Genomic DNA, 23,500 nt, shown 5'->3' on the forward strand with positions numbered 1-23,500 from the left:
CTTTACTGGACTGAAAACTGACGTTTAATTTAGATCGTCACACGTATACATAGTTTAGGAATTTTCGGTACATGCTACTCTTCTGTGAAATCTTCTGAAAGTTATCCTGTAGTAAACACTGTTGTCTCGACTTCATGACAATAGATTCCAAAAACTTTCAACTTTTGTGCAACCGCTGGAGCCAGGATACTAAACTTCCGTCCGCTCTCTTTGCAGAAACGTCGGGGTTCCTTGAGCTTGGTAGCTCCAACAATTTTAAGAAGTTCAAGATGATGAACGACTATGGAATATCTTCATGTGAAGTGTACCTACAAGACGAGAACGTGAAGCGGCTGATGAACTCCAACGAAAAGTTCGACGTCATGATCATCGAAATATTTTTCTGCGAGTGCTTCCTGACGTTATCGCACAGGTTAAAGGTTCCAATTATACAGTTCAACACGTTCTGGCCCGGCGCCTGGACTGGAGACATTGTCGGAAGCCCAAGTCCGTACGCTTACGTTCCCGATACTTTCCTCGCTTACACCGACCACATGACGTTCTTCGAAAGACTCCACAACGCAGTGTTCGGGTTGTACTGCAAGCTCATTCGTGAAATGTACTTGCTGCCGAAAATGGAGGATCTCGTGCGGCGCCATGTGAACGACCCGACTATGCCGACTCTATCAGAGTTGGACAGGAGCACTTCCATGTTGTTGACCAACAGTCACGTCAGCCTGCAGTACCCACGACCTCTGGCACCTGCCTTGGTCGAAGTTGGAGGCATGCATGTCAACCCACCGAAGAAGCTACCCAAGGTAAGTGTTCATGTATTTTCTTCGGTAGAGCGAAGCGCATTCTGAATAACACGTTTACACTTGAGTTTTCACAAACTTGGTAACCAAAAGTCAAGGGAAGAGTTGTCGCATTTGAGCAGGTGCCGCGTGTCCACTTTCTCAGCTGAGTGTTTAGCCATGGGGAGGAGCTGACTTCGATTCCCGGTGATGCAGGGGATTTATTTTCCTTGGTGAGGGATGAACGTAGTGGATTCAGGCTCGTGATGTCGACTAACGAGCCACTTGGGCGAGAAGTAGCGCCTCTAGATCGCAAGTGACAACGGCCGGGTGAGTTGATCCCACGTCCCTCCATACCACGTCCAATGACGCCACTGGTGGAGGATATCATGATGGTCCGTCGGTGTTGCTGGGACCGCGACGGCCTGTTGTCGGAATTTACATCAAGTTTACGTAAGATGTGCAGGTGTACGACGCCCAAATGTACCGTCTATATGCTGGATGTGGCAGAAGTGTAGAGAATATCTGAGCAGTCTGTTACACATTAGTATATAGTCAACATAGCAGCAACGCGGGTTACCCAACTTTGAATTATGGGATGATAAACGGAACAAGAAAAAAATGGTTCAAATGGCTCTGAGCACTATGGGACTCAACTGCCGAGGTCATTAGTCCCCTAGAACTTAGAACTAGTTAAACCTAACTAACCTAAGGACATCACAAACATCCATGCCCGAGGCAGGATTCGAACCTGCGACCGTAGCGGTCTTGCGGTTCCAGACTGCAGCGCCTTTAACCGCACGGCCACTTCGGCCGGCAAAACGGAACAAGAGATGTAGGTCATAGCATGTTGGAAATTACGCACAATTCGGGTTCTGGAGCCAACAATTTCTAGTGCGGGACTTCGGTATCTCAGAGAGAATGTTTCCAACAAGCGTAAACCGCCGTACAAGACGACCGCAGCTGTTTTGTGAACGAATGGGACACTGCTTAGCAGAGCCGTACTGTGGGTCAGACGACCGCCACTGTGGTGTGTCAAGAACCTACTTCCGCCAGAACTATACGGAGAATAAAGCATCTCGTAGGCTCTAGCAGTATGGAATTTAGCACCTTTCCATGACCTATAGCCACTCATTGTAAACCACAACAATTACTCCACTTCTTCACCTATGTTTCTTGTAATGCATATGGAAGTACAGGTCTGCTATAAGTGATTCATTCATTTTCAGAGCTCGGTATAATTTCCACAATATTACCTGTATAAATATGATTGATACATAACAGAACCGTAAACTCACCAAATTTGCATCTGCACTCTACAAATGTTCTATGAATGCCACTCTTGTCACACGACACGCGTAAAAGGATTGTCAAGTTTGTTCCAATACCTTAAGTAGCAAAACTCCATGTCATCGACTCTGAAACGTTCTCTGAGCTGTTCCAGTGTTCTTGACAGTGGTGGTAGGTAAAAACGGCCTCAAGAAGTCACAAGAAGTTATATCAGGCGACCGGGGGACCAAGAGAACAGAGCCACATCATCTTCACTCCAGCGGTGAGGAAGTTCGTCGTTCGGGTGGCGACGAACTTCGATGTTAGAATGACATGTAGGCCCGTCTTGTTGAAAGACGAAATTCTCGAAATCAGCAGTCAGTTATGGAAACAATCGCAACTGCAACTTATAGAGGTATGAGGTACCCGTCAAAGTCTTCTCACAGAAGAAAAACGGCCCATATAACTTCATCTGTGACTTGGGTACAAAAGATTAACCTAGTTCATACAGATTTCACAAGGGTTTTCAGTGCCCCACACTCTCACATTGTGGGTATCAACCTTTTCAGATAAATGGAAGGTTGCTTCGTCGCTGAATATAAGTTTGGAGGTAAAATGTTCATCCCGCCTTGAGATGCAAAATTGAAGGCGCCGGTCTTCATCTCCAGTTTTAATTATTGCACGAGCTGCAGACGGTACGGTTTGAAATTTGACCGCCGTCACAAAATCTGCTACATAGTTTGTTCCAGTATTCCAAGTTCGTGGCTTGAGTGGACCGTTGATTTTTTTGGACTGGGTACGAAGCTTTTCCTCATTGTCTCTACCGTTTCATTTGGCAAGTTTGGTCAACCGGAACTTTTCAGTTTACAGAGACAACCAGTGTCCCTAAACTGTCGATAGCAACATTGCTCTGTTTACATGGCGGTTTCTTCTGAATGCACTTGCGATGTTGTAACAGATAAAACTCTCACATATTCCTACACACAAGAACTCTTTTCTTGATTTGTCGCCATTGTGTCCAAGGCACTGAACTCGTAACGCCAATTGATGGGCACAATGCAATCTCGTTGAGTTTAAGGTTCTATTCAGGCATCAATCACATCTTTACGTGTAATGCTTTGGAAAACATAGAACTTTGAAAACTAATGAATCATTTGCAGTACCCCTGCGCATATGCGTATTTAGCAGCTTTGTTCAAATGGTTCAAATGGCTCTGAGCACTATGGGACTCAACTGCTGTGGTCATCAGTCCCCTAGAACTGAGAACTACTTAAACCTGTCTAACCTAAGGACATCACACACATCCATGCCCGAGGCAGGATTCGAACCTGCGACCGTAGCAGCAGCGCGGCTCCGGACTGGAGCGCCAAGAACCGCACGGCCACTGCGGCCGGCGACAGCAGCTTTGTTAAACTACGATATGAGCACAAGGGCTGTTTACAGCACTACTCACGTCTGCATCTACATATAAACCAAAGAAAGATGAAGTATTAGGAGATAGATAAGCGACAAAGTTGACGTCAAAATTAAGGTCTCATCGAAGAGAAATAATCTGCTACGTTGAAAGCCAAATGACGACGCAAGGTGGACATAAGAAGAAGAAACGGGCAAAGACAGCATCCCTCCGCCAAAAGAAGTCCACTAATATCAAACATAGGTCTTATGTGCTGCTCTGAGATAGAGATATTGACAAAAGGGAAGAACCATGGCGGTCCGCATCAAACCAGTCAAATAACTTGTGACAACTTTGTACTTAATACTAAAACTATACCGAATTTGTGCATTGATAAAGGAAAATGACCGACTACAGTAAGTACAACTCTCTATAGCCAAAATGCGGCTGAGAACCCTCCGTTGAGTATAAGAAGTATTCACACGAAGTAGTGAATGCTATCGGCAGTGGATTTCAAGTTGATCTAGAAGGCTTTAGACACGGTTCCTGACAAGTGGATTTCAATCAAACTGCGTGCCTATGGAGCATTGTCGCAATTGTGCGACCAAATGCATGGTTTCCTATCAGAAAGGTCACAGTTCGTAGTAACCGATGGGAATTCATTTAGCGAAAGTGAACTAACACCTGGCATTCCCCAATGAAGAGTTTAGGCCTTCTGCTGTTCCTAATCTGCACCGATGGAAAAATAATCGCAACATCAAAAAATAATTAATATAGAGTAATGAGATTTGGGGTAGGTAACATATTTAAGTGATTAACATTGCAAGATCAAAAGTACATGTAAGTTTAAAATGTTTATTTGACGCCACAAACGGTCGTGAAGCCACAGCCACTGTAACAATGGAATTTTTAAAAGGTAACGCAACTAATTTCGACGCACTGAGTCGTCATTTTCAAATGTAATCGCAAACCTGGAAAACTGCATTACTAACTGCAACCACACTTGTTCCAAATATTACGAAAAATACACTAAAACCACTGTATTTCTGTAATACTTGAAAGAAGTGTGGTTGCAATTAGTAATGCAGTTTTCCATGTTTGTAATTACATTTGAAAATGACCTCTCAGTGAGTCGAAATATTATTGTTTCAGTGGCTGTGACATTGTTTTAGTGAACATGGCTTGACGGTTGTTTGTAGTGCTAAATAAATGTTTCAAATGTAATTCAGTGACACTCAATGATGACATTTATCGTGAAATATAAATGTAAGCGCGAGATAGGCCATTGCAAATGTGAAAAGCTGGTACCTTAATAACCGGTGTAGCCGTCAGAATGTTGAATGCAAGCATGGAAACGTGCATGCATTGTGTTGTGCAGATTCCGAATGTCAGTTTGTAGGAGGGAGTTCCATGCCTGTTGCACTTGGTCGGTTAATACAGGGACGGTTTATGCTGGTTTTGGATGACGCTGGAGCTGCCGTTCGATGATGTCCCATATGTGCTCCACTGAAGACAGATCTGGTGATCGACCAGGCCAAGGCAGCATGTCAACACTCTAAAGAGCATGTTGGGTTACAACAGCGGTATGTGGCTAGCGTTATCCTGCTGGAAAACACCCTGAGGAACGCTGTTCATGAACGACAGCACAGCAGATAGAATCACCAGATTGGCGTAAAAAATTTGCAGTCAGGGTGCGTGGGATAACCAAGAGAGTGCTCCTGGTGTCATACGAAATCGCATCCCAGAACATGAATCCAGGTATAGGTCCTGTGTGTCTATCAAGCAGACAGGTTGGCTGTAGACCCTCAACTGCCCTCGTTCTAACCAACACACGGCCATCGGTGGCACAAAGGCAGAACCAGCGTTCATCAGACAACACAACAGACTTCCATCCTACCCTACAATGAGCTCTCGCATGACACCAATGAAGTTGTAAACGGCGGTGATTTGGTACAGGTCGTCTGGCGTTCATGATCAGTACGGGTGCTCGATACGTGAAGACGATGATGAGGGTATTACGGATGCTGTTCAACGTAGCCCGGGTACCAGTACACGATGTATCTCTCGACGATTAGGCATTTCACAATCTAAGGTACGGCGTACACTAATCTGTATCCTTACCATAAACAAAAAATGCATCATTTACATCCGGGAGATCCTGCCCTTCGCTTGGAGTTGTGCAACGTTAAATACTAATCGGGAGTTACACAAAGACATTTTATTCACTGATGAGGCACAATTCACTCGAGATGGTATAAACAATTTACATAACGACACGTATAGACTGACGCAAACTCACATGCAACAGTGCAACGCAATTTCCAGCAGCGACTTAGCATAAATATGTGGTGTTGTTTAACCATCACACACTTTATTGGACCATTGATTTTCCCAGGACGTCTAACTAGCGAGACATACTTACAATTCCTTCAAGAAGAAATACCGGCTTGCTCGAAGATGTTCCACTTGCTACGCGATTGCAAATGTATTCTCAACATGACGGCGAGCCTCCACATTTCACCAACGGCGTTACTACACATTTAAATAAACATTTTCCCCAGAGATAGATTAGTCGTGGTGCTACACATCTGTGGCTACCAAGATCGCCAGATTTAACACCAACAGATTGTAATGCATGGGAATGGGTGAAAGACATTGTTTATGAGGACAAACGACACATGAAGCATTACCTGCTCGCATTATGAATGCAACAGACGAAATTAAGAACAACCCTGTGAAACTGAAACGAGCAACAAAATCTGTTCATACACGTGCAGCTGAATGCATTGACCTCGGTGAAGGCATTTATGAACATTTATTGTGAATGTATTGTGAAATAGTATGCACACTGTACAACTTCCTTAACACTGAGCTTTGTTTTTTCCGGTTTAACATGAATTCACGTGTGCTATGGTATTAATAAAAGCACAAAAAAAAAAGGTTCAAATGGGTCTGAGCACTATGGGACTTATCTTCTGAGGTCATCAGTCCCCTAGCACTTAGACCTACTTAAACCTAACTAACCTAAGGACATCACAAACATCCATGCCCGAGGCAGGATTCGAACCTGCGACCGTAGCAGTCGCGCGGTTCCAGACTGTAGCGCCTAGAACCGCTCGGCCACATGGGCCGGCAATAAAAAGCACATTATCTGACACATTCACACAGTTTCAGTTAACGTTATAATCATAATTTTTCCAAAATTAATTTCTTTACAACTTCTGTTGGAAACTTTGTGCAGTTGCCTGGAAATTAAAAAACAAGTAGTTAATAAATTAAAAATTTTAGGAAATTACTTCTTTACTTCTCCGGATGTTCTGGGAAACTACTGCAGATACTCGTCTGGGACATGTTTTATTAGATTCGCCAGATCTATGACAATACAAAAAAGGGAAACAGTGCTTTACTTTAACCTCATACAATTTTGCGATGGCTTCATATTAGCGAAGTTGCTAAATTTCAGGCAAAATATGTTATTAGCTGTAACTTCGTAAATAAACATTTGCGGACGTATGTTTATATGAACTTTTTTCTTTAATTTTACTTGTAGAATAACATATTAAGATATTTCCGTGTCTTCGTGAATTAACCCGTATAGTATGTACAGAAACCATAAGAGAACAATAGAACAATATTAATAGAAGGCCAAGAACGAAGCGCTCGAATTAAGGACTGTGTAAGACAGAAATGTAATCTTTCTCCCCTACTGTTCAATCCATAAGCCTAAGTAGCAACGACCGAAACGAAACAAGGGTTCGGAAGTAGGATTAAAATTCAGAGTGAAAGAATATCGGGGATAAGATTCCTCATGACATTACTATATTCAGTGTCCGCCCCGATAGCTGAGTGGTCAGCGGGACGGATTGCCGTCCTACGGGCCTGGGTTCGATTCCCGGCCGTGTCGTTGACTTTCTCCGCTCAGGGACTGGGTGTTGTGCTGTCTTCATCACCATTTCATCCCCATCCTGCGGCGCAGGTCGCCCAATGTGGAGGCGAATGTAATAAGACCTGCTCCAAGGCGGCCGGACCTGCCCCGCAAGGGGCCTCCCGGCCAATGACGCCAAACGCTCATTTCCATTTCATTTCCACTATTCAGTGAAAGTGAGAGTGAAGAATGCATACTGTAATGAGCTCACACTGCGGATTGAGAGTAACTCGAAGATGTACGGAAGTAATGAGGAGTAGAAGAAATGAGAACAGCGAGAAATTCTATATGTTAAGGCACCGAGGAATAATTTTTCATTGCACTTGTAGGACCTGTAGCCTGTAAAACAGTAGGGGAGTATGGTGATTGGAACACATCCACCAAATAATTAAGGACAATGGGCGCAGAGTTCTACTCTGAAATGATGATGGTACTGGACTGTAATTCGTGATGGGTGCATCAAACGCGTCAGAAGATTGATTACCAAAAAGTGGTGCGTCCTTCCCTTTCTGCCTTCATTTACTTGCTGCGGTTTGTCGTTTCTACCTGGGGACTTATGAACCGTGTTGGATCAGTTGTTAACAGATGCGGGCAGACAGGAAGAGTACGCCTGTAACTGGACAGAATAACGTCGTTGATCAAATCGTAGGCACATAACCTGGGTGGGCCCTTTCACAAGCAACAGAAAAATAGCCTGTATTAAAAATAGCTTATTATTTACATAATTCATCACCTTCTTCGAGATTACTTGCCACGCTTCTTTACTCTCCGAAAGTTAGCTGCGAGACGAGGAAAATGATATCTATAAAAATGTAAACACTCCTACTGAATTGTTCTTTTGTACGGGGAAGGAAGACCCTGCTGATCCCCCTTTCTAATTTCTGCCTGATCAAAACTTCCTTACGAATAGCAAAATTATGCCAAAATGGACTCAACACTTTATCATTACCTTTAGCAAGTAAGGAAGCAACTGACTGATTTTTCGATTTCGTGAAAAAATGCTTATTCTCTCAGAAACTGAGACACGAAGCATGGACGTTACTTGATTAAAGGATGCTATTTTTTTATTGTTTTCAGGATCTGCAAGAATATCTCGATGGTGCAAAAGATGGAGCAATATATTTCAGCCTCGGGTCAAACTTGAGAAGCGCTGATTTACCCAATGAAACCAGATCGGCTATTGTGAATGCTTTCTCGAAGCTCAAGCAGCGTATACTATGGAAGTGGGAAGCTGAAACATTTCCAGGGAAGCCAGATAATCTGAAACTTGGAAAATGGCTACCGCAGTCAGACATATTAGGTACAGTAACGTTCTTTTAATGTATCTGTTACTATTATACATGTTTAAATAAAATGTTAGAGTGTAAAAAATCTGGATAGAAGTCGTTAAGTCCTACCATCCTAGTCCTATCGCTTTATGCGCAGCAAGCTAGTTTGCGAGAAAGATTGGTGAGCAAGATCCGAATCTAATGGGTGTGGCGGATTGACGTCCATTTGTCTGGTACAACGGTCTGCCTGAATATGAATTTTAGTCGTTTTATCACACTTGTTTAGGAAAATGCAGGGCTGCTCCCCAATTTCCTGCTCAGAAATTATGATGCACAAACAATTTAAACTCGATAACGCACAGCATATGGGATTCACAGACAGATGGCACAGATGACTTTCTTCCCTCAAAGAGCCTATACAGACAGCGGCCAGTCTTCCAGCAGCCGCCATATTTTTACCAGACTGCACATGGGACACACCATTCGGTAGAATACTAAGGCGCACTGCAGTCACCTGCCAACCACAAAAGGAGATGAATTCAACGAGTTAAACCAAAGCAGCACTTCTAAAACATTATTTGATTGCACATTAAAACAAACCTTATTCCTAGAATACTATATACTTAAATATCGGAGTAGACGAAACAGTTTCTGAACAAGCAGTGTCAAATGGACGACAGAATTATTGAAACACTAGTCACATAATTCGATGTTTTGGAAATAACGAGATCCATTCAGAAAAAAAAGAAACAAAGAGACTGAAGTGAATTTCCCGCTGGAATATCCACAGTTGAAGATAACTGAAAAATCATTTTTGTTACTAACTGAGGAACATCCCTGTAGATGTTACACACAGCTTCTTTATTAGTTCGCAAAAAACCGATGGTTACAATAGGAATAACAAGAAATTAACTCCGCCTCTTCAGCGGTGCCAGCTAAATACACTTCTGAAGTACAGGTTCCAACTAACCCTTTGGAGCCGTTACAGGGAAAAACTAGGACTTCAAGAACTGTTACTTGCTACGAAGCTTAACTTCTCGGAGTGACACAGACTTCTCCAACGGTACGTCGACGAGAGCAAGTTATGGACTGCAAGCAGTTGGCACACGACACGGCCAGCTCTCGCCAACGCGAACTGTCGGCAGATGTCCCTCGGTTGGCTTAAATAATCACTCTTCACCTATAGTTTTTTTCTTATTGTCACTTCATCCCCCACGCCCCACTGGGCGAAGGAGAGGGGGAGGGGGCTGTAAGTGGTACAGTTAGTCTACACTTCAACCAATTGCAAATAAAAAACTAAATTAGAAGAAAACACAATCAACAGAAAGGCGAGAGCCGGCTGCTGTGGAAGAGCGGTTCTAGGCGCTTCAGTCCGGGACCGCGCTGCTGCTGCGGTCGCAGGTTCGAATCCTGCCTCGGGCATGGATGTGTGTGATGTCCTTAGGTTAGTTAGGTTTTAGTAGTTCTAAGTTCTAGGGGACTGACGACCTCAGATAGTGCTTAGATCCATTTGAACCATTTTGAACAAAGGTGAGATCTTTACAATGAGTTTAAAACTTTGGTGTAAATAAAATGGATGTTTTCATATGCAGAGTAGTAGGGAAACGGCATTAGTAGCGCAATTTTCATATCAGATTGATATGCAAATTAATTAAATAGATATATTAATAACCACCCCCCACCCCCCGCCAGAATTTTGGCGGAATTTCGAATTTTGGCGGGAATTTCGAATTTTGGTGGACATTTCGAATTTTGGCGGGAATTTCTTTGTCCCAGAGCTGTGCTACCATCCCACCCGAACCCCCACCCTGGAATTGACGGGAAATTAAAATTGGCAGTACCTTTTCCGGGACTCAAACCCTGGTGGTCCTGGATGGAAAACTCAAGTGCACCCTCTAACACATGGAAATTGTCCAGATGCGGGAGAGGAAGGTTAGGATGGTGTACTTTATTTATTTTGGTCGGGAAACTGACGCAAAGATCGATCCTAATTACGTAATTAATCACAATGATTGGTCCTAATGACACACTTTTATGCATAGCACTACACAAGGACGGCATAAAAGCGCAATACAGCACAAAAACTGACAATACCATAAAACTGGTGTTATCCCGCTGGGAAAAAATTTTGCAATGCCACTCGAAACTAGCGACAGACACACTCAAACTCTACACTACACCTACAAACTGGCAGTAAAAAGGCTGGGGTGTAAGATACTACCTTTATTCTTTTCGGCGGGAAATACATTCAACTGATGAGATGCTGGTGTAGGACAGAGAAGAGTTTAAAAAGTGTATTACCTTTAAGCATACAGTATCTATTGCTGTTTGACATCAGAGTTCGCTACAGATGCCTGCTCAAAAAATCATCCTGCAGCCCAGGTAATCAAAGCCAATTCGCACTACCACAACTGATGAAAAAGAATGCGTTCTTATTACACTTCAAAATTGTCGTGAAAAAGCCAGCGCTCGTAATGAATGGGTCATAATGCAGCACATGTAATGGGGAAAATCGTCGTCCTAAAAGAATGCAGAGGAGGCCGTAGTTGAATGTGCATTCTCCTCGATAGGCGTCCACAAACTGCCGAAAATCGAGGCCCTCTTCCTCCCTCCCTCCATCCTCCTACGGGGGGGGACACTAGCTCCTTCAAACGGCCAGCTGCTCTGCCAGCTGCCTCGCGGCACCGGCAGGCCACTGTCCACCCGTTGCTGCCGCCCTTTGCGGTTACTGGCCGCATGCAGCTTTCCACAATCTGGCTGCCACCTTACGGCGACGGTCCTAGACAACACAAAAGGGAAATTGAGTAGCATAACCCTGCCCATCCGGAGGAAGCTCCAGATGGCTATTTCAAAAGTCGCGCCCTTTGCTGTTTTTTCTGCCGACCCGCATACGGCTACAGTCCTCAACAGGCCCTCGAGATATGCAGTATGCCTTTGGTGTGACGCCCTTTAGCACAAAACGGAAATTTACAGGCATAGCCCCGCCCATCTGGAGAATGGTCCAGATCAGCACTCGGTTTTCCACCATTTGGCCACCACCTTAAGGAGACGCTCCTATGCTGACACAGTAGCGTGCATAGTCAACTAAACAATAGGAGATAAAAGGACGGCCGCCTCAAGTGCAACTTGTTCATCTAAAATATAGCGATAGAGCTCCACACTTTGTTTTTCCTATCATGACTTAGAGATCCGTGTCAGCGGCTGCTAAACCAACATTAATATGTTTCGGTCCTCTGGCACTCACAGAAAACTGAACATCGCATGGCATTAACCATGCAGTTACCACACCACACGCTTGTAGAAATAAAACACAGACGTGATGTTTCTCATTGACAAAAATGTGGAAGACATCGCAACATATGGAAACTGGAAGAATTTGCGGTATTGTAGAGCGCTTCCAGCAACTATTCGAAGGTACTGTTAATCTCATCTTCCCATCGAGAGGGTAGCGGATGTCTCGGTGCTCCATTTCAAAAAGCATTGTTCCTTCATTTTGCAGTCATGTAAATGATTGCTGTTCTAGTGTTGACCTTCGCTGGAAGGTGCTGTTCACAACACGCATGAGGTAACACAAAAAGAGGTACTGTTATCTTACTGGTGAATAAGAATAAAAACATGTGTAGGGTATCGCAGCATATGGAAATAGGACGAGTCTGTAGCAGTGAGGAACACTTCCAAACAAATGTATTAAGGTTATGACCTCTACATTTAATCCCAGGTTCCACAGCAACAAGCAGCAGATATCCAGTGTTCCGTCAAGGTTCCCTCCATCTCAACGGAGTGGTGTCAGTCAATCATTATGGGGTAATCAACAGCGTACCCAGTGGATGGTCCGGACTGGAAAGACGCCACTGATATGGAGCGATGTACTGTATGTAATACACACCACAGTTGATAGTGAGATCAATTTTAGCAATTTCACCCAGAAGTCGGAGACAGCAATATCCACCACATTCTGCAACCTGTGTGGTAACAGAGTGAGCTGAGTTAATGCTATAGGAGCGTGTTTTGACCAATTGGTGTAAATGGAAGCATGTTGTTGTAGCTCGGCCACCCACGTACGATGTGTCAGGTCAGCATCAAATGAAGCCTGCTCCTGCAACACAACGACAGTATGAACAGTTATGGTGGTGTTTCTTGCTGGGAAAATTAGGACGACTCATCATCGAAGCAGATCCGTGTCCCTCTCGATCCATTCACATCTATTACCCAAACGTTCTATCACCGTTATTATTTGCGATCCAGCAGAGAAAAATTATGAACTATAAAAGCTCTGTTAATTTCATCCGATAGATTTTTACCGCATCTCTCTTTTCGATATATCGTAGGCGAATACCATCTGCATGCCGGCATTGAGCATATTCGGCGATCCTATTAAATATACAGGTATTTATCCATTGGACCATGTGGCCAGTGATCGACGCGACTTGCAAAGACCGGTGTAAAGTTTCATTGCCTGTACTGTAAGAGAATCTTCTCCCACATGTTATCAGTCGCAGGAGAGGGACACTGTTTCGTTGTTTGATACACTGCTTTTTCTGCTGTAACACGCTTTGTACACTGCCATACATTTTTTTCCACCACGAGTTCGACGTCTGTGTCAGATTCTAAACTGACATTAACACGTCTGCTCCACTGACTCCCCCAGGAAACTAGACATCGCACGGTGTAAATCACATTATGTGTTAATCAACAGCGTACCTGGACTGTTGGGAAGGAAAAGACGACGTCGATGTACTGTAATAATAAGCATCATGGTTGATAGTGCGACCAATTTTAGCGTAATTTCAACACCGACCAATAATGCAGCAGCTTGCTTACCAATTTCTGTATCATTGCTAAACAGCCCCTCCACTACTTTGCGAGTAGCATCACGAATGTAAGTGGATGACTGTGCAGTATGTTCATTGTTAATTCTTGAACATATACACCAAAGTATACCAGTCAGCGACCTACATATCTCTAGCACTTCGGTCATAAAGATAACTTATGACCTTTCTCTATGTGAAGGGTAGTCACAGGGCATTCTCGCATTCTTAGGATAAAGTTAGAGACCGAAAGATCTCCTCGCATTGTCTTTCACCAACGATCCCTGCAGCTGACCAGAAGTAGACCGCTACATTCGACGTTTAGTGTAGGAACAGTGCGAAACGTGGCTGTAACTGCTGTCCCACACCCATCCAAGAGCACAAGATTTCTCTAGATGCGCGAATGTCGAGGAGGTTAGCACCCCTTACTGGCGTACAACAGATATGGAACAGTTGTGATGGTATAACAGACGGTTAAGAACAAGAAACGGGTGGTTTTTATGTATTAGGGAGCTCCAGACCTTCGAATAGCTGCTGGGAGCATTCTACAATACCGCAAATTCTTCCAGTTTCCATATGTTGCGATGTCTTCCACATTTTTGTCAATGAGAAACATCACGTCTGTGTTTTATTTCTAGCAGCCTGTGGTGTGGTAACTGCATAGTTTATGCCATGCGATGTTCAGTTTTCTGTGAGAGCCAGAGGATCGAAATATGTTAATGTCAGTTTAGCAGCAGCTGACACGGGTCTCTAAGTCGTGGTAGGAAAAACAAAGTGTGTGACGGTGTACACTGATTGGGTGTGTTACAACCGAAAAAAACAATGTATTAAACTTCTTATGAAGGAACAATACATGAACACTCTTATGTGATTGATAATCTGTTGGATATGATCATCCTAGAGTATAGGTGATGGAACTTTACACCGGTCTGTGGAAGCGACTTCGATCATGAACCACCTGCTCCAACGAACCAATACCTGTATATTTAATAGGATCGCCACATATGTTTGCTGATAGACATGGATGTACCCTGAGAGACACAGATCTCCTTCGGACTACTTGCATATAGTTTGGAGATGTGTCGCAAAATCTTTGTCCTTCCTCCATGGCGTGTAGTCTTCCTAATTTTCCCAACAAGAAACACCACCATAACTGCTTGTACTATCTCTTCGACTTCTTTGTGTTGCAGGGGAAAGCTTAGTTTGGCAATGTACACGGTTGGCAGAGCTATGACATTACGTTCCCATTTCCACTGACTGATCAAAGTGCCCCAGTCGCATTAACTCAGCTCGTCCTGTTTCCCCACAGGATGCAGAAGGTCTTAGATATAGCACTTTACGACTTCTGTACAGGTCAGACTTAAATTGGGACGATCACATGGACTAAGCTGCAGGGATGGCTGGGCAGAGACTTAGGAGCTGTTACAAGATGCAGAGGGACTGTCTAAAAACAGCACTGGAGTTCTTGGTGTATGGGATCCTTAGCAGATAGGTTAAAAAAAAGGGTGACTTGTATCAAGATATGAGAGTGGCATGAATTTGATTCACCAGTAGCTGTAATCATTAAAAGACGTTTCTACAAGATACATCCACCAACGTAGCGCAGCGGTAGCGTTTCTGCCTACTTTCATTCCAATTGATCCGTAGTGAGGAGGTCCTCCAGTAGCTGGAGGGGAGTGGGTATTGTGTGATTTTCATCATAATTGACAAGCAAGTCGCCGATGTGGCGTCAACTAAAAAGACTTGCAATATGGCAGCCGAACCCCGAAGGGGATATCCTGGCCAATAAATGCCATATGTTCATTTCATTTCATTTCTACAAGATACAACTTGCATACATGGTAGAATGGAGAGACTTTGTTTCAAATTGCAGACAGCATTTCTACCTGAAAGCATAACACTATCAGTGACTCGTGTCTGAAATGTCTGTAATACAAACATGCATGACAGTTTATTTACAGACCCTGAACGCGAGAGACGCTCTCAGGTCGTGTAATTTATTCAACAAGCTGGAAGAATTTGCTTAATATAGAAACTTTTTCTTCTTTGGAGTTTAAATTCTCACTTTTTATTTATCCAATGACGGTTTTGAAATAATGGGGACATTCTGTGATGATCGGGAGTTCTCGCATCATAGTACTCGAAGTCCCTTTTTCCCTGATTTTGCGCAGGGTGGGCATGTCTCTGCTAATCATTTGTGATCGGTGGCTGTATACTTCCCTGGACGTCACAAAATAATGAGATGCGACTGCAATCAAACGTAAAAACTATACCGATTTTGCTTATTAAAATAAAAGAAAATGGACTTTACCTATTTTTGTGGAAAGAGGACATTTATTATGGTCGCAAACGTGTTTTGCTTTTTTAAATAGATGCTTGATTATATAGATGTGGTGACATCACCAAATGGCGGGCTGCTGCAGGCGAGGGGGGTGGGGGTGCGTCTCTACTCAGGTGGTCGCCGGACACAGCCACTCTCTGTCCGGAGGAAGAGGGGGGGGGGGGAGGGTGGCATGTGGGTGCTCTGTCGCTGTATTTTAGGTGAACAAGTTGCACTTGAGGCGCCCGTCCATTTATCTCCTATTGTTTAGTTGACTATGCATGCTAATGTGTTGGCATAGAAGCGTCGCCTTAAGGTGGTGGCCAGATGATGGATAACTGACAGCTGATCTGGACCGTTCTCCAGATGGGCAGAGCTATGCCTGTAAATTTCCCTTTTATACTAAAGGGCTTCACGTCAAAGGCAGACTGCACATCTCGAGGGCCTGTTAGGGTCTGTAGCCATACACGGGTTGGCAGAAAAACAGCAAAAGGCGCAACTTTTGAAATAGCCATCTGGAGCGTTCTCCGGATGGGCAGGGTTATGCTACTCAATTTCCCTTTTGTGTTGTCTATAGGACCATCGCTTTAAGGTGGTAGCCAGACGGTGGAAAGCCAAGTGCAACCAGCGACTGCAGAGGCTGGCAGCAAAGGGCGGTCGATGGAGCAGCTGGCCATTTGAAGGAGCATGTGTCCCCTCATAGGTGAATGGAGGGAGGGAGGGGTGGAGGGAGAGAGGGAGGGGGTCTCGATTTTCGGCAGTTTGTGGACACCTGTAGAAGAGAACACACATTCAACTACCGCCTCCTCTGCAGTCATCTAGGACGATGATTTTCCCCAGTACATGTGCTGCATTATGACCCATTCATTACGAGTGCTGGTTTTTTCACAATTTTGGAGTGTAATAAGAACGCATTTTTTTCCATCAGTTGTGGTAGCATATATTGGCTTTGATTACCTGGGCTGCAGGATGGTTTTTGAGCAGGCATCTGTAGCGAACTCTGATGTCAAATAGCAATAGATACTGTATGCTTACAGTAACACACTTTTTAAACTCCTCTCTGTCCAAAACCAGCATCTCATCAGTTGAACATACTTCCCACCAAAAAGAATAAAGATAGTACCTTACACACCAGCCTTTTTCCTGGCAGTTAGTAGATGTAGGGTAGAATTTTAGTGTGTCTGTCGCTAGTTTCGAGTGGTATTGCGAAATTTTTCCCCAGCAGGATAACACCAGTTGTATGGTAGCGTCAGTTTTTAGGCTGTATAGCGCTTTTATGCCGTCTTTGTGTAGTGCTTTGCATAAGTGTTTAGGACCAATCTTTGTGAAAAATTACGTAGTTACGAACGATCTTTGCGTCAGTTTCCTGACCAAAATAAATATAGTTCGGTACATTAACCTAACCTTCCTCTCCTGCATCTCAACAATTTCCATGTGTTAGAGGGTGCACTTGGGCTTTCCATCCATGACCACCAGGTTTCGAGTCCCAGAAAGGGCACAGACATTTTTAATTTCCTGTCAATTCCAGGCGCCTCTGGTGATTTAACTGTGTTATGGGAGTACACTTGGTCTTTCCGCCCTGGGCGAGCAGGGTTCGAGCCTTGGAAATGGCACCGCCATTTTTAATTTCCCATAAAATCCAAGTGTTTCTGGCGGTTGAATTGTGTTAGGGGGATACAATTGGTCTTTCCACCCAAGAGGACCAGGGTTCGAGTCCCAGAAAGGGTACTGTCAATTTTAATTTCCCATCAATTCCAAGCGCCTCTGGTGGTTTAATTGCGTTAGGGGAGTACACTTGGGCTCTCCGCAGAGGAGGACCGAGATTCGAATCTTGGAAAGGGCACCACCATTTTTATTTCCCCATAAATTTCAAGTGCTTCTGGCAGTTGAATTGTGTTAGCGGGACACACTTGGGCATTCCGCCCAGGACGACCAGGGTTCGAGTACCAGAAATGTTACTGCCAATAGTAATTTCCCGCGAATTCCCAGGTGGGGGTTGGGGTGGGTCGTCAGCACAGCCCTGGGACAAAGAAATTCTCGCCAAAATTCGAAATACCCACCATAATTCGAAATTCCCACCAAAATTCGAAATTCGCGCCAATAGGGTAGGGGGGGGGGGTACGAAGAGGAGAGAGCTGGGGCACACTTGCAGCTGAGAAAAACACATGTTGTCATGTGGGGGCAGGGGTGGTCGTGTTCGGGGGTGGGGGTGGGCGAGGGTTATTAATTGATCAATTTAATTAATATGCATATCAATATGACATCAAAATTGCACTACAAACGTCCTTACCCTACTACTCAAACCTTTTGGATCAAACTGAAACAGGTGACAGCGAGTTCACAACTGTCAGATAGGAAACCAATTGACATAAATGTACACTCCTGGAAATTGAAATAAGAACACCGTGAATTCATTGTCCCAGGAAGGGGAAACTTTATTGACACATTCCTGTGGTCAGATACATCACATGATCACACTGACAGACCCACAGGCACATAGACACAGGCAACAGAGCATGCACAATGTCGACACTAGTACAGTGTATATCCACCTTTCGCAGCAATGCAGGCTGCTATTCTCCCATGGAGACGATCGTAGAGGTGCTGGATGTAGTCCTGTGGAACGGCTTGCCATGCCATTTCCACCTGGCGCCTCAGTTGGACCAGCGTTCGTGCTGGACGTGCAGACCGCGTGAGACGACGCTTCATCCAGTCCCAAACATGCTCAATGGGGGACAGATCCGGAGATCTTGCTGGCCAGGGTAGTTGACTTACACCTTCTAGAGCACGTTGGGTGGCACAGGATACATGCGGACGTGCATTGTCCTGTTGGAACAGCAAGTTCCCTTGCCGGTCTAGGAATGGTAGAACGATGGGTTCGATGACGGTTTGGATGTACCGTGCACTATTCAGTGTCCCCTCGACGATCACCAGTGGTGTACGGCCAGTGTAGGAGATCGCTCCCCACACCATGATGCTGGGTGTTGGCCCTGTGTGCCTCGGTCGTATGCAGTCCTGATTGTGGCGCTCACCTGCACGGCGCCAAACACGCATACGACCATCATTGGCACCAAGGCAGAAGCGACTCTCATCGCTGGAGACGACACGTCTCCATTCGTCCCTCCATTCACGCCTGTCGCGACACCGCTGGAGGCGGGCTGCACGATGTTGGGGCGTGAGCGGAAGACGGCCTAGCGGTGTGCGGGACCGTAGCCCAGCTTCATGGAGACGGTTGCGAATGGTCCTCGCCGATACCCCAGGAGCAACAGTGTCCCTAATTTGCTGGGAAGTGGCCGTGCGGTCCCCTACGGCACTGCGTAGGATCCTACGGTCTTGGCGTGCATCCATGCGTCGCTGCGGTCCGGTCCCAGGTCGACGGGCACGTGCACCTTCCGCCGACCACTGGCGACAACATCGATGTACTGTGGAGACCTCACGCCCCACGTGTTGAGCAATTCGGCGGTACGTCCACCCGGCCTCCCGCATGCCCACTATACGCCCTTGCTCAAAGTCCGTCAACTGCACATACGGTTCACGTCCACGCTGTCGCGGCATGCTACCAGTGTTAAAGACTGCGATGGAGCTCCGTATGCCACGGCAAACTGGCTGACACTGACGGCGGCGGTGCACAAATGCTGCGCAGCTAGTGTCATTCGATGGCCAACACCGCGGTTCCTGGTGTGTCCGCTGTGCCGTGCGTGTGATCATTGCTTGTACAGCCCTCTCGCAGTGTCCGGAGCAAGTATGGTGGGTCTGACACATCGGTGTCAATGTGTTCTTTTTTCCATTTCCAGGAGTGTATATTCATTGCATTATGGAAATACACAGCGCACACCACATACCAACAACTTAGCCCACAGTAACTGTTCAAAGTGATGACCAACAGTCTCAATGCATGCTTGGCAACAATGCATGAAGTTCTGTCACTCTCTATCAAGTATCCCTTGTGTCTGTTGTACCAGGAGACAGGCAGCCTGGACCCTAGCAAGCAGGTCTTCGTAAGTGTATATAGGGGTTCAATACATCAACGTCTTGAAGTAACCCCAGAGGTAAAAGTCCTGAGGTGTGAGATTCGGTGATCGCACTGGCCGTGGGACAGGAAGGGTACATGCTGTTCAGGTGCTTGTGGACGTTAACATCGAAGTGGCCTGACACACCTTCATGTTGAAACCACATCCTTTCGCAGCGTGGGGTCTACACTACGTATATCCATCATATAACAAATAGCCATGCAGGGCAGCCACGTGGTCTAAGGTTTGCATGGCTCTTCCATTGGAGGTTCGGGTCCTCCCTTGGGCATGAGTGTGTGTGTTGTCCTTAGCGTAAGTTAGTTAAAGTTAGATTACATAGTATGTAAGCCTAGGGACTGATGATCTCAGCAGTTTTGTCGCATAGAACTTACCACAAATTTCCACACTTCCAAATAATAAATATGTTTTTCTGACCATTGGTTCCCTATCTCAATATATTATGGACCCACTATTGCCTGTTTCATAATGACCCAAAGGTTGGAGACAACCTTTGTATATAAGAGATATGACTTTCTTTTCGACAAAAACACTAATTACAAAGGGTAAAACACTTAAATATGATGACAGAGACTGATATTTACAAGAAGCACTTTCCTGACACTAAAAGTGGAAGGACTTGCCCTGGGATAAATATCATGCTGTTGAAGGGGAAAAGGGTAGGGAAGAGATGTTCTACCCACTAGTCACTCTTGACCGGGTGGAGGTGTGGTTCTGTAGTGCGACCAACAACCTCTGTGGTCTGTAGCTCTTGGTGCACCTCCTGGTGGCCTGGAATTTATACTAGACGTTCCCACATGTATACTACGAAACGTGTAAGCGTCGTCTACTTTGACTCGTGTATCTAACTGTCATGAGAGTACTGGTGCCCCAGGCCACCATAAAAATAATTTGAATATGTTCTGTGTCTGCAAAATTTATGTTAGATGTATCATTACGCGTCTAATACAATTTTATTTTAATTTTTTAAAAACATGGGACCACTTTAGCTGTAAGTCCTTTATTTAAATGCACGGCTGGTTTCTCAGCTTTTAGCTGCATCATCAGGTGCAATAAAATCAAGTCATGTTCCAATCGAGGAAAGAGAATGGAATGACACACTGTTCACTGTCAGCAGTTCGCTATGTAGCAGATGTCAAACATAAAATTGCATAATATAACAGCATAATATGGACCTGATGATGGAGCTGAAATGCGATGAAACTTGTCCCTATAAATAAAGAAATCTTACCTCCTCAAAATGGTATATTCAGGCTGTAGCTGCCCTGGTTGCAAAGTCTGCTGCGTATTATTTTAGAGCTAGACCCATAAAATGTTTCCCTGCACTTATATTTCGAATCAATAAAACATAAAAATCTTTATACACTTCTATGTTACATGGACAAAAAACAACAGACACATGGAAGGAAAAGTTGTCATTATGTTCGTGGGAACACTAACAAAAAAAACGAAGTGTGGTTTGGTACATCATTGTTATGCCACATAAACTGATGGAAGGGGACTGTGTTATAACATGCTGGAGGTGGAGATCTCTTCTGAGCAGCATGTTGCAAGGCATACCAGATATGTTCAATAAAGTTCATGTCTGGGGAGTTTGGTGGCTAGTGGAAGTGTTTAAACAGTGTTCCTGGGGTCATTCTGTAGCAATTCTGGACATGTGGGGCACGCATTGTCCTACTGGGATTTCCCAAGTCCATCAGAATGCACGATGGACATAAATGGATGCAGGTGATCAGACAGGATGCTTAGGAACATGTTACCTGTCAGAGTAGTATCTACATGTATCAGGGGTCCCATATCACTCCAACTACATACAACCCACTCCATTACAGAGCCTCCACCAGCTTGAACAGTCCCCTGCCAACCTGCAGGGTCCATGGATTCATGAAGTTGTCTCCACACCCATAAACGTCCATCCACTCGATGCGATTTGAAACAAGACTCGTCTGACCAGGAAACCTCTTTCCAGTCATCAACAGTCCAATGATGATGTTGACGGGCCCAGGAGAGGCATAAAGCTTTGTGTCACACAGTCATCAAAGGTACACGAGTGGGCCTTCATCTCCAAAAGGCCATATCAATGGTATTTCATTGAATGGTTCGCATACTGACACTTGTTGATGGCCCAGCATTGAAATTAGCAGCAATTTGTGGAAGGGTTGCACTTCTGTCACATTGAATGATTCTCTTCAGTTCATCACTGGTCCCATTCTTGCAGAATATTTTTGTGGCCCCAGCAATGTCAAAGATTTGATGTTTTACCAGATTCCTGATATTCACAATACACTCGTGAAATGGTCGTACGGCAAATTCAGCACTTCATCACCACCTTGGGGATGCTGTGTCCCATCGCTCGTGCGTTGGCTATAACTCCGTGCTCAAATTCACTTAAATCTTGATAACCTGCCATTGTAGCAGCAGTAACTGATCTAACAACTGCGTCAGACACTTGTTGTCTTATACATGCACTGCTGACCACAGCGCCATATTCTGCCTATTTACAGATCTATGTATTTGAATGTGCATGCTTATAACAGTTTCTTTGGCGCTTCAGTGTATAATGAATGTCCTGAAGGGCACTTAGAGAGTTTTGGTAGTAAGAGGTACCACATCTGCTCTAGTGCCCTCAAAATCACATATAATTTAGCCTCATACGCTATGAATGTTTGAGGTAAGTGAAACTTAAAAACGTATTCTGGAAACAACACAATGCATCCAATAGAATTTCCCTGCTTAGTCCCATGAGTGTAAACTATAATACAATCAGTGCTTGGATAAAATTTAGTAAAACATCAATTTAAAAACATAGCCTGAGATATGATTATTTTTGTACACTGACAAATATAAAATAACTCAGGGTCTCCTTATTAACCATGGTGACAAATGACTCCAACCTCTATGAAGAACAGAAATATGGTCAGCACTATCAACCACTAAGTCTTGAATGGCCTCGTTGCTTGTGGTCTATTTCTGAATATGCACGCCATTGGAGGGCAAGTAATGGTTTTGAATGCTGCTGATTGTGAGGTGCATACATACCAAGGTGGAATTGCACAAAACACCTTGTAATAGGTGAGCAGACACATTCAGTCTGCTCTCCCTAACCTGTGGATAATTCATTTTAAAATAATCCGTGTCTTTAGGCCTTTACATTCTTCAGATGTGGTAACCTTAGCTGCCCAAATGTGAGACCCAGAAACCTCACTGAACTTTAAAAACTGATAACAGTGTTCCTCATTTTAAGAACAGCCAGGTTAATAGGATAAATTAGACAATAAAAACAAACCCATTTCACTGAAGAAAATTTAATACTTGTGCAATCTGCCAACTCCTCCAACAATTTTATGGCCAGGTTAATAGGGTGACTTGGACAATTAAAACAAACACATTTTGCTGAAGAAAATTTAAAACTTGTGCAATCTGCCCACTCCTCCAACAATCTTATCATTAGCGGCACCTGACAACTGGTCGTTGTAAGTTTGGATAATAAGCAGAGCATGGTAAAGTCATCTGCAAACAATGAACATCAAACAGGAGACTTTACCATGGATGCAATACTGTTGATGGCAAGAGCAAACAGAGTCACAATGAAAGCAGACCCTTGAGGGACACCTTTATCTTGCTTCAATTGTGCAGAAAGAGCATTACTGACCCAAGATATAAAAAATTGTGTGGGAAGAAAAGACCATATGAATATTGGTAGTCATCTTTGGAAG

The 23,500-nt window shown here is 44.4% G+C and overlaps 1 protein-coding gene across 1 annotated transcript in view; it reads left to right on the forward strand.

Moving 5' to 3' along the window:
* Positions 1–358: 358 nt before the first annotated feature.
* The window catches only part of LOC124712511 (UDP-glycosyltransferase UGT5-like), a 31,201-nt gene continuing 8,059 nt past the window's right edge, over positions 359–23,500 (forward strand). The window contains exons 1-2 of the mRNA XM_047242821.1: positions 359–797; positions 8,438–8,660. Coding sequence (XP_047098777.1) covers positions 363–797; positions 8,438–8,660 — 658 coding nt within the window. The 5' untranslated portion in view covers positions 359–362. The remainder of the gene's footprint in view (positions 798–8,437; positions 8,661–23,500) is intronic.

This window comes from Schistocerca piceifrons, chromosome 8 (assembly GCF_021461385.2).
Source record: "Schistocerca piceifrons isolate TAMUIC-IGC-003096 chromosome 8, iqSchPice1.1, whole genome shotgun sequence".
In the NCBI taxonomy this organism is placed as follows: Eukaryota; Metazoa; Arthropoda; class Insecta; order Orthoptera; family Acrididae; genus Schistocerca; species Schistocerca piceifrons.